Source organism: Colobus angolensis, unplaced genomic scaffold, assembly GCF_000951035.1.
Source record: "Colobus angolensis palliatus isolate OR3802 unplaced genomic scaffold, Cang.pa_1.0 Scaffold88, whole genome shotgun sequence".
NCBI lineage: Eukaryota > Metazoa > Chordata > Mammalia > Primates > Cercopithecidae > Colobus > Colobus angolensis.
This window is the reverse complement of record NW_012122709.1, coordinates 3,753,700-3,765,050: the sequence shown is the minus strand read 5'-3', so window position 1 is coordinate 3,765,050 and position 11,351 is coordinate 3,753,700. Positions and strand designations below refer to the sequence as shown.

At 51.1% G+C, this 11,351-nt stretch overlaps 2 protein-coding genes across 3 annotated transcripts in view; both read left to right on the top strand.

Moving 5' to 3' along the window:
- Nucleotides 1-1,197, top strand: part of RNF31 (ring finger protein 31) — a 14,949-nt gene extending 13,752 nt beyond the window's left edge. The window contains exons 20-22 of the mRNA XM_011930770.1: nucleotides 398-494; nucleotides 775-943; nucleotides 1,056-1,197. Of these exons, the coding sequence (XP_011786160.1) occupies nucleotides 398-494; nucleotides 775-943; nucleotides 1,056-1,109 (320 nt within the window). The 3' untranslated portion in view covers nucleotides 1,110-1,197. The remainder of the gene's footprint in view (nucleotides 1-397; nucleotides 495-774; nucleotides 944-1,055) is intronic.
- A 394-nt stretch (nucleotides 1,198-1,591) lies between these two features.
- On the top strand, nucleotides 1,592-7,098 carry IRF9 (interferon regulatory factor 9). 2 transcript variants are annotated; one of them, XM_011930772.1, is made up of 9 exons: nucleotides 1,592-1,879; nucleotides 2,670-2,850; nucleotides 3,494-3,677; nucleotides 3,909-4,039; nucleotides 4,410-4,491; nucleotides 4,596-4,667; nucleotides 5,147-5,488; nucleotides 6,371-6,486; nucleotides 6,646-7,098. In XM_011930772.1, exons 2-9 carry the CDS (start codon nucleotides 2,671-2,673, stop codon nucleotides 6,718-6,720), a joined length of 1,182 nt encoding a protein of 393 aa, XP_011786162.1. In that variant the 5' UTR covers nucleotides 1,592-1,879; nucleotide 2,670; the 3' UTR covers nucleotides 6,721-7,098. The 2 variants fall into 2 exon arrangements, with proteins under 2 accessions (XP_011786162.1, XP_011786161.1); XM_011930771.1 differs by lacking the exon at nucleotides 6,646-7,098 and having other exon boundaries at nucleotides 5,147-6,601.
- The last annotated feature ends 4,253 nt before the right edge of the window (nucleotides 7,099-11,351 follow it).

Below are 11,351 nucleotides of genomic sequence, written 5' to 3'. Positions count from 1 at the left end.
AAAAAAAAAAAAAAAAAAAGAGGTAAGACCTTCACAGAATAAGTAAGTTAACTAGAAAAAAAAAAAAAAAAAAAGAGGTAAGACCTTCACAGAATAAGTAAGTTAACTAGTCAAGAGATAAGTAACAACCAAAAAAAAAAAAGCTATCTCAAGAGGGTATGTGTTTATGAGCCAAAAGCCTGCTTGGATAAAAGTAGGGACAAGTTCCTGCCTCTGTATCAGATGGTCTGCCGCTGACGGCACCTCTGAGTACCCACCAGCACCACTGGGAAAGCGGGAGTTGCTGCGCTCAGTCCCTTCCTTGAAGGCTGCCTTCCCTACCTTGTGAGTATCCCAGTTCTGGAGCTTTGTGGTTATTGGCCTCCCAACAGAGGCTCCCTTCTTCCCTCACCTTCAGGTGGCTGCCGAGTAATGGAGCAGAAGGAAGTTCCCAATGGGCTCAGGGATGAAGCTTGTGGCAAGGAAACTCCAGCTGGCTATGCTGGCCTGTGCCAGTGAGTGTCAGCAGGACATGGGCATGGTGTTGGGTGGTGGGTAGAAGTGGTGAGGGCATGTCCAGGCAGTAAAATGGGTCCCTGGGAGCAGTAGGTCTCGCAGTGGGTGGAAGGGAGGAGGCTTTCTGGACAAGGGCATGGATAGATAGTAGCAGGCAGTGTGGGCACAGGCAGGGGTTGTTAATCTTGTTCGTCCAAGTGTCTCAGAGCCCAGCTATGTTAGACACACTCAGTTAATATTAGCCAACAGAACAAATATTCTGCTCCCTTTTCTGCCCAGGGCACACTACAAAGAGTATCTTGTGAGCCTCATCAATGCCCACTCGCTGGACCCAGCCACCCTGTATGAGGTGGAAGAGCTGGAGACGGCCACTGAGCGCTACCTACACATACGCCCCCAGCCTTTGGCTGGAGAGGATCCCCCTGCCTACCAGGCCCGCTTGTTACAGGTATAGCCTCCACCTAGCCTCACCTCTGACCCCACCCTACAGAAGTCACCTGGTGCAGGCTGTGTCTGAGCTCCAGGCTCCTAATATCATTACCTTCTCTCTCCTTCTGCAGAAGCTGACAGAAGAGGTACCCTTGGGACAGAGTATCCCCCGCAGGAGGAAGTAGCTGAGAGCAAGGGTCCTGATGAGGGTCCCATGGCCTACTCCCTCAGGAACAGCTCCAGCACCAATAAAGAGGCATCTTACCACCCAGGCTTCTTGGTGGTCCTTCTTCCTGGTGCCACCATCTAGGGGCACCAGGGAAAGAGTGGGGTGAACAGAGCTTTGCTGAAAAGGGCCCCCTGCAACCTAGTGCCTGACCCTCCCTGGACTCAGGACCAGGAAGGAGTTGACACCCTGGATGGTCAAGGGAGGCCCTCCCCATCTAGCCACCTGGCCTGGGCTCCCTCCCTCCCTGCCTCCTTTCTTCCTTTCATCGAATTCGACTGGTATTTGAAGTCACCCAGTATGTATCAGGTGGGCACTGTAGGGGAACACAGATGCACAGGTGTACACAGCAATCCAGAGGTCCCAGGCCTGACTCCAGGAAACTGGCCTCCCTGGGGAAGCCGCAGTGTCACCCAGAGAAGGTCAGATACAAGCAAGAGTATCTGAGGGAGGAAGGGGAATGAGCCAGGCTGGAGCTGAGCCGGTAGAGCAGGGCCCACCTGCTGTGACAGTGGCATCCTGATAGTGAGATGCTCAGGTGCTGCTGCCCCCTGGTGGCCACCAGTTCCCTGCAACTCTGAGACCACGTGATTTCTGGGAAAAGGCCCTCCCTGGAGGAGAACCGAAACTTAGGGTGGGGACTGTAGAAAGGGGTGGAGAGATCAGCCGCCCAGCCAGGACTTAAGCTGAGGTCGTCTGAGCCCTGCAACAGCCTGGACAGCAACTCAGGTAAGATCAGCCAAGGATGGGAGTCAGCCTGGGATCTAGGGCTAGAAAGTCCAGCCAGATTGGGGGTAGGGGGTCCTAGGGGTCCCTCTGTTAGACTGCAGGATAGACAGAAGACCTCTAAGTCAGGAAGTGGGAGATTCAGCCTGAGAATGAGACTGACAAGGGCCAGCACCCCAGACCCTTGTAAGCAAAGGTCAGAAGGACCTACTACTGGATTGTTCAGGGAAGAAGGCTCATTGCCCCAGCCTCAGTGGACCATTTGTTTCCTTGCCGTCTGGCCCTGCCCACTTGTGCTGCAGCTCCACCCCCACCCCTGCTTCCTGCCCCACCTACTCCTGGGGCTGGCAGAGGGGTGGGGGTCAGAGGCTAGGGTGTGTAGGCTGTGGGGCAGTGGGTGAAGGGCCTGATGCATCTCAGAGCCTGCCTCTGCTGATGCTTGGGAATCTAGACAGGGCCTCTCACCAGGAATGATCACCAATCCTAAACAATACATTTCTGAAAAGTCCTAAAATTAAGACCAATGCCCAAGGTTTCCTTCCAGGTATCACAGCTTAGAATGCTAAAAACAATGTTTGGGTTTTTGTTTTGTATTTGTTTTTTGTCATTGCTAGTGATGGCAGAAAGGAAACAATTCTGTCTCATAGAGTGTTGAAATGTGTCTAGAGCTAAAAGAAGATGGATGGGATCTCTGGGACCTGTTGCCAGAATTTAGTCTCAATGGCCAGGGTCTCAGGAGATGTTCCCTCCCAAAGTGTCAGTTCTGATGCTTCCTGCTCCTCTTATCCCCCAGGATGGCATCAGGCAGGGCACGCTGTACCCGAAAACTCCGGAACTGGGTGGTGGAGCAAGTGGAGAGCGGGCAGTTCCCCGGAGTGTGCTGGGATGATACAGCTAAGACCATGTTCCGGATTCCCTGGAAGCATGCAGGCAAGCAGGACTTCCGAGAGGACCAGGATGCTGCCTTCTTCAAGGTGAAAGGGCTTGGAAACCACTGTTCCTGTGTGTGAGAGATGGTATATACACTGGTACACTCACCCTCGAGCACTTGCGTCTGCCTGGGTTTCAGACAAGGGAGAGACTGGAGAGGAAAACTAGCTGCATCATTTGCAGAGTCCAGTACAAAATGAAAATGTGGAGGCCTTGTTCAAATATTCTAGGGATTCTGGCCAGGCGCAGTGGCTCACGCCTGTAATGCCAGCACTTTGGGAGGCCAAGGTGGGTGGATCACGAGGTCAAGAGATCAAGATCATCCTGGCCAACATGGTGAAACCCCGTCTCTACTAAAAATACAAAAATTACCTGGGCCTGGCGGCGCATGCCTGTAGTCCCAGCTACTCAGGAGGCTGAGGCAGGACAATTGCTTGAACCAGGGAGGCAGAGGTTGTAGTGAGCCGAGATCGTACCACTGCACTCCAGCCTGGTGACAGAGTGAGACTCTGTCTCAAAAAAAAAAAAAAAAAAAAAATTCTGGGGATTTCAAGATGGCAACGCAGAGCACAGACCCTGCATGATCCCTTCTGAGCTTAGAGCTCTACGCCCATAAAGCCAGTCCTGTTGGAGGGGCAGCTGGAGCCTGTAACACATTGCCTCTTTTTCCCTTGCTTTCTTTCCTAGGCCTGGGCAATATTTAAGGGAAAGTATAAGGAAGGGGACACAGGAGGCCCCGCTGTCTGGAAGACTCGCCTGCGCTGTGCACTCAACAAGAGTCCTGAATTTGAGGAGGTTCCTAAGAGGGGCCGCATGGATGTTGCTGAGCCCTACAAGGTGTATCGGCTGCTGCCACCAGGAACCTTCTCTGGTGAGTTTCCCCTTGCCCAACCACTCCTAGACTCAGCAGACTGGGGAGGAAGGATAGATGTGCAGGCTTCCCCCAGGCTTCTCATAGCTCTGCCTTGTCCGTGCCCTTGCGGGGCTGCTACCCAGGTTTCCCTTCCTAGGCCTGCCCATTCTTCACTGCCTCAGACCTCTCTCTTACCCTCTGTCCCTGCTCAAGACCCTGACCTTTCTGTCTCCCTCAACAATTCCACAGGCCAGCCAGGGACTCAGAAATCACCATCAAAGCGACAGCACAGTTCTGTGTCCTCTGAGAGGAAGGAGGAAGCGGGTGCCATACAGAACTGCACACTCAGTCCTTCTGTGCTCCAGGACTCCCTCAATAATGTAAGAGATGGAAAGGGAACTGGGTGGGCCTGAGGGCAGGACAGTAACTAGAGGGAGAGGTGGGCCAATGAAAGACACTGTGTCTTGGGAGGCCGAGGCGGGCAGATCACCTGAGGTCAGGAGTTCGAAACCAGCCTTGACCAACATGGTGAAACCCCGTCTCTACTAAAAATACAAAAATTAGCTGGGTGTTGTGGCATCTGCCTGTAATCCCAGCTACTCAGGAGGCCGAGGCAGGAGAATCGCTTGAACCCAGGAGGCAGAGGTTGCAGTGAGCCGAGATTGCCCCATTGCACTCCAGCCTGGGCAACAAGAGCAAAACACTGTCTCAAAAAAAGAAAAAAAAAAAAAAAAGACACTGTGTCTGCAGGAGGAGGAGGGGGCCAGTGGGGGAGCAGTCCATTCAGACATCGGGAGCAGCAGCAGCAGCAGCAGCCCTGAGCCACAGGAAGGTACCACCTGCCCTGCCTCTTGTTGTCGTCCCCCATGCCACATCCTCTGGCCCGAGACTCCCCAGTCCCACCCTGAATGACCAGTGCCTTTGCTTCCCTTCCAGGTACAGACACAACTGAGGCCCCCTTTCAAGGGGATCAGAGGTCCCTGGAGTTTCTGCTTCCTCCAGAGTCAGGTACATGGTATTTCTGACTTTCTCCTGTGCCCTGTGCCCCAAGGTCTTCCACCTTTGACTGTGCATGCATTATCTAGTCAGTCAGGGCTTACAGCAAACTGTGCCCATATTACCATAGCCCAAGGCACTGGTTTCTAGGTGGCGAGAATTTCACATGCCTGGCCAGACTCCAAAAAGCTTGCTTCCCAAAAATATCACCCTATACACTCTCATGGAAATCTACATTGAGACCTTGATTTCACTGGGCCAAACAGAGGCCCAATCTCAAGGGACCTTCTAGTAAACTACAAGCCCCTGGTCATTAAACCTTGAGGCCTCATGGTCAATCACATACTAGCTACTTGCCTGAGTGACAGGAAAACCTGAGAGGAAGTCCCCTGGCTGGTGCAGGGAGGGAAGGTGGAACTATTCCCCTGGGGAGGTGCTGCTGCCAGCCTGCATGCTCCTCCAGCACCAGGTAGGGCTGTTCTATTCCCCAGACTACTCACTGCTGCTCACCTTCATCTACAACGGACGTGTGGTGGGCGAGGCCCAGGTGCAAAGCCTGGATTGCCGCCTTGTGGCCGAGCCCTCAGGCTCTGAGAGCAGCATGGAGCAGGTGCTGTTCCCCAAGCCTGGCCCACTGGAGCCCACGCAGCGCCTGCTGAGCCAGCTTGAGAGGGGCATCCTGGTGGCCAGCAACCCCCGAGGCCTCTTCGTGCAGCGCCTTTGCCCCATTCCCATCTCCTGGAATGCACCCCAGGCTCCCCCTGGGCCAGGCCCGCATCTGCTGCCCAGCAACGAGTGCGTGGAGCTCTTCAGAACCGCCTACTTCTGCAGAGGTGAGGCTGCTCTCTCTGGGCACCTGAGCTCCCACCCCCTACCTCTTAGTACCCCCTGGGCCCAACTTGGTGGGTCCTGCCACCTCCCTATCTGCCAGCAGATCCTCCATGTAGCCTATGCATGGCACTTCTGCACTTGTGTGGTGCACATCCTGTGTGGCCATATGCCCAGCCTGGCAGCTACCTGGCAGCTCTCCTCCAGCCAAGACAATGGAAGAGGTAGTTCAGGTAGAGCCCAGCACAAGAGTGTCGTATCTTGAAGAATACCATCACAGTGAAGCATGCAGTCACTATGTGAAGGTGCACAGAAGAATTGGCACAGAGATTTTGAGCTTCGTGGCCTTCTCCTATATATACAGATTTGGGAGAGCTGGCACACATCACACACTCTGGCCCTGGCTGCACTGTCTCTACTACAGTCCAGGCATGCCTTAGGGTTGCACTTCTCTCCCATCCAATTCCAGCTCCTACTCAATTCTAAACCTGACCTTAAGAGTGGGACCAGGTGTACACGGGGTGCAGAGTGTGAGTGTTCCCAGCGCCATGGGTACCCTAGCACTGGAAGGGTGTGAGCAAGCAGCGAAGTTCTGGGCACATCTGTGTTAGCAGCCAGGGCTGCTGCCCGGGAGGACTCTAAACTCTCCCAGCAGAGAGCTTTTTCAGTTGTGCAGTGATCTACTTCTAAGCACTTATTTAAGGCAGGGGCACCCTTTCCCTATTTGCACATGGGTGAGTAGCATTTAGTTTCAAGTACTTCTGACCTTGCAGCTCCTGCTGTGGCAGGACCCCCTCCTACCTCTCTCCATCATGGGTTTCTCACTATTGCCTCCCTGCCTGTGGCCTTCTTTTTGTTCTTCCAATTCTTGACCCTTTCTCTTTCAGACTTGGCCAGGTACTTCCAGGGCCTAGGCCCCCCACCGAAGTTCCAGGTAACACTGAATTTCTGGGAAGAGAGCCGTGGCCCCAGCCATACTCCACAGAATCTTATCACAGTGAAGGTGAGCTCAGAGCAGGGGCAGAGTACCCATCTAATGAGAGTGGGGGCAGTGGTACTCCAGGAGGCAAAGGGGGTTTCCTAGTGGGGAAGGAGCTCCTGGGGGTGGTGTCTGTCCCTGATGCACTCACTGAGACACTCTTCTCCATCTCTTCCAATACAGATGGAGCAGGCCTTTGCCCGATACTTGCTGGAGGAGACTCCAGAGCAGCAGGCAGCCATTCTGTCCCTGGTGTAGAGTGTGGGGTACCCATCTTCCACCTCACCTCTTTGTTCTTCCTGTCTCCTTTGAAATAGACTCATTCTTCACACGATTGACCTGTCCTCTTTGTGATAATTCTCAATAGTTGTCTGTGATCATTGTATCCTGAAAATCCTCGCACACACTGGCTGGTGGAGCACTCAAGGCTAATTTTTTATCCTTTCTTTTTTTTTTTAATTTTGACATATACACCCTCTTTCATCTGTAAGGGACTGGGAAATTCCAAATGGTGTGAACCCAGGGGGCATCTCCCTCTCCTTCTTCCCTGACTTCCCAACTCTAAAAACAAGCACTTTATATTTTCCTCTTAGATATTCACTAAGGATTTAAAATAAAATTTTATTGAAAGAGGAATCAGTATCTGATTTTCTGGGAGAAGAAGGTAGCAGTGGTCACAGATAGAAATGTAAACTTAAGAGTGGGGCATTGGGGTTCTCTTCCTACTGACATCTCCAGCCTCTTTCCTCTCCTCTGCCCACAGGTTCTGGATAATATGCTATCTGGGCCCTGTGGGTCCTGGGCCTGGCACTCTACAGAGGTACCCTCTGGGCAGACAAGATTAGGGAGTGGGTTGGGATAGGCCATCGAAAGGGGCACCAAGCCTTCAGCCAGGCACTATAGCCAGCAACTTAACATGGTAAAGTCTGGGCTTCATAGTTCTTGCTAGAAGGCCTCAACATCGGGCCTGAGGTTAGACTGGAGGTCTAAATGAAGGGGAGACACTTGAAGGTGACCTGAAACTATGGTCTAGAGGCCCTGAGGCCTGAGAACAGAGGAGTCAGAGAGAAGAGTTGCTAAACCTGTACCTGTTGTTACTGGCACCTCTTCCTCCAGCACAAATTTCACTATCACCCCAGCAGGGTACTCCCAAACTGGATTCCTTGCTCTATCTAAGCCCCATAAAAGACACTCTGGCTGGCTGGGTGCGGTGGCTGACGCCTATAATCCCAGCACTTTGGGAGGCCAAGGTGGGTGGATCACTTGAGCTCAGGAGTTCGAGACCAGCCTGGCCAACATGGTGAAACCCCATCTTCTAAAAATACAAAAATTAGCCAGGCATGGTGGCGAGCACCTGTAATCTCAGCTACTTGGGAGGCTGAGGCAGGAGAATCGCTTGAACCCGGGAGGCAGAGGTTGCAGTGAGCCAAGATTGTGCTATTGTACTCCAGCCTTGGCAATGAGCAAGACTGTGTCTCAAGAAAAAAACAATAAAAAAAAGGCACTCCGGCCTAGACTGCCATGTCACAAACATGCTGTTCATGAGACTTGAGGGCTCCAAATTGGCTGACACTCCTTTTCCTTTCCCCCCTGTTCATTTTACTACCAAACTGGAAGTTTTTCCTTTACCACCAGGCCACTTGTCACCTACTTTTTTGTACACTCACTTCCAGCAAACTAGTTCCAACCCAGGCCACAGCCTTCAGCTTCCTTCTTCCTGCATATGACACCAGCTTAGCTTTCCGGACTTCCTCCTGTCATTTCACTCTTCAGCCCTCAATGGCTCATACACATGATCAAATCTGGATGCCTAAGTCCTCCTAGGACCTTCTTGCTGCCTCATTTGGCAAGCTTCAGTGCTGCCTTTGAGCCTCCCTGCCTCCATGGACCTCCCTTCTTCCCTTCAGTCTTGTCCATCATCCCCCTGAGAAGCCAAATGTCTAGACTGGCTCTGCACTAGCAGTGAAGAAATGAGGTACTGAGTGCAGAGTTGTACAATCCCTGTTGTGCCCTCAATGTGATGCAATGTGATGAAATCCCTCCTGGACCTTTTTTGTACAAGGTCTAAATTATCTCCTTGACTTTCATTTTAATTTAATTCTTTTAATTAAAAAAAAATTGGCCATTGAGGCTCACGCCTGTAATCCCAGTAATTTGAGAGGCCGAGGTGGGTGATCACCTGAGGTCAGGAGTTTGAGACCAGGATTGCCAACATGGTGAAACCCTGTCTCTACTAAAAATACAAAAAATTAGCCAGGCGTGGTGGTGGACACCTGTAATCCCAGCTACTAAACCCAGGAGGTGGAGGTTGCAGTGAGCTGAGATCGCACCACTGCACTTGAGCCTGGGCAACAAGAGCAAAACTCCGTCTCAAAGAAAAAAAAAAATTCTTTTTCAGCTGGGCGCGGTGGTTTACGCCTGTAATCCTGGCACTTTGGGAGATCGAAATGAGAAGACTGCCTTAGCCCAGGAGTTTGAGACTAGCCTGGGTGACATAGTGAAACCTACCTCTACAAAAAAATTCTTTTTTTCTTTTTTTTTTTTTTGAGACAGTCTCACTCTGTCGCCCGGGCTGGAGTACAGTAGTGCAATCTTGGCTCACTGCAACCTCCACCTCCTGGGTTCAAGTGATCCTCGTGCCTCAGCCTCCCGAGTATCTGGGATTACAGGTGCATGCCATGATGCCAGGCTAATTTTTCTATGTTTAGTGGCAGAGTTTCACCATGTTGGCCAGGCTCGTCTTGAATTCCTGACTTCAGGTGATCTGCCCACCTCAGCTTCCCAAAGTGTTGGGATTACAGGTGTGAGCCACTGTGCTTGGCTCCCCAAAATTCTTAAAAATTAGTCAGGTGAAGCCAAGCATGGTGGCTCACACCTGTAATCATTGCACTTTGAAAGGCTGAGTTGGGTGGATCACTTGGGGTCAGAATTTCGAGACCAGCCTGACCAACATGGTGAAACACCGTCTCTACTAAAAATATTTTAAAAATTAGCTGTGCATGGTGGCACATGCCTATAATCCCAGCTACTTGGGAGGCTGAGGTAGGAGAATCGCTTGAACCCAGGAGGCAGAGGTTGCAGTGAGCCAAGATCGTGCCATTGCATTCCAAGCCTGGGCAACAAGAACGAAACTCCATCTCAAAAAAAAAAAAAGTGAAAAAAAAGAAAAAAAAAAGCTAGGTGTGGCGGTGTGCGCCTATACTCCCAGTCACTCAACCTCCGAAACTGCTGGGATTACAGGTGTGAGCTACCATACCTGGCCTCCTTCCATTTTCTATCATACCCCACATCCAATTCATCAGCAAATCCTGTCGCTATTCCTTCAATATGTATCCAGGGTCTGACCACTTCACTCTGTTTCCATCAGCAACACTTTGGAACAAACTACCACCATCTCTCATATCTTCTCCTCTGCTTCCTTCACATCTGTTTCCACTCGTGTCTACCTTAAGCTATTCTCAACACAGTAGAGATCCTTTTCACACATAATTCTGATCATGTCACTCTTCTGCTCAGAACCTTCCATTGGGTCCCAAATCACCCAGGGTAAAAGCCCAAATCCCCATAACGACCTCTGAGGTCCTGTGATGTGACCCTGCCCCCCTCTTTCTCTCGCCCCTTGCCATTCTTCCCCTGTTGCTTTGCTTCAGGCTCCTTGAACCCACCAAACACATTTCTACCTCAGGATCTTTGCAGTTGCCGGTTCTTTTGTCTAAATTACTCTTCCTTCAAGTAAGCATATGACTTACCCACTTTCTTCAAATTGTATCTCTTAAGAGACGGGGCATGGCTTCCCTGAAATACCCTCCCTAAATAGCAGTCATCATTATTCTATCCTCCTATGCTGCCTCATTTTCTTCATAGCACTTATGGCCACCTTGTGTATTTCTTTTTTTCTTTCTTTCTTTTTTTTTTTAAGACAATCACCCATGCTGGAGCACAGTAGTGCGATCATGGCTCACTGCAGCCTCGACCTTCGGCTCAATCGATCCTCCTATCTCAGCCTTCTAAGTAGCTGTGAGTATAGGCATGTAATTTGAGAGGCTGAGGTGGGTGTCACCTGAGGTCAGGAGTTCGAGACCAGCCTGGCCAACATGGTGAAACTCCGTCTCTACTAAAAATACAAAAAAATTAGCTGGGCGTAGTGGCACACGCCTGTAGTCCCAGCTACCCAGGAGGCTTAGGTAGGAGAATTGCTTGAACCCAGGAGGCAGAGATTGCAGTGAGCCGAGATGGTCCATTGTACTCCAGCCTGGGCGACAAGAGCAAAACTCCATCTCAGAAAAAAAAAAAAAAGCTCCCAAATTGAAGGGAACTATAAGAAGATAAGGTCAGCTCAGCTGCAGTAAGAGATAAGTCTTAGGAAGAAGTATGCCCTGGAGTCAAGGCAGAGAAGGGCATTCTAGGCCAAAGAAATGGCTGTGCAAAGGTAGGAGGCATAGGGACAAGGGTTATTAGTTATTACAACCATACCTCTTAAATTTACACAAATAATTGTTTAAGAATATGGCTTTTCCAGGCTGGGAAGTATGTGCTGCATCCAACAAAGCTGGAGTCTATTTCAGCCGGGAGAACACTGGCAGCTGGGAAAGGACCACGTGGTGTGCCCATAACCTAAGTTGTTCAGATTTAGGAAGTGACCCCAGTAAGTCCTTTTGGAGTTTCGTGTAAGATTGACTTCTTCAGCTGGGGGCGGTGGCTCACACCTGCAATCCCAACACTTTGGGAGGCCAAGGCGGGCGGATGACCTGAGGTCAGGAGTTCGAGACCAGCCTGACCAATATGGTGAAACCCCTGTCTCTACTAAAAAATACAAAATCTGGCTGGGTGTGGTGGTGGGTGCCTGTTATCCCAGCTACTCGGGAGGCTGAGGCAGGAGAATCCCTTGC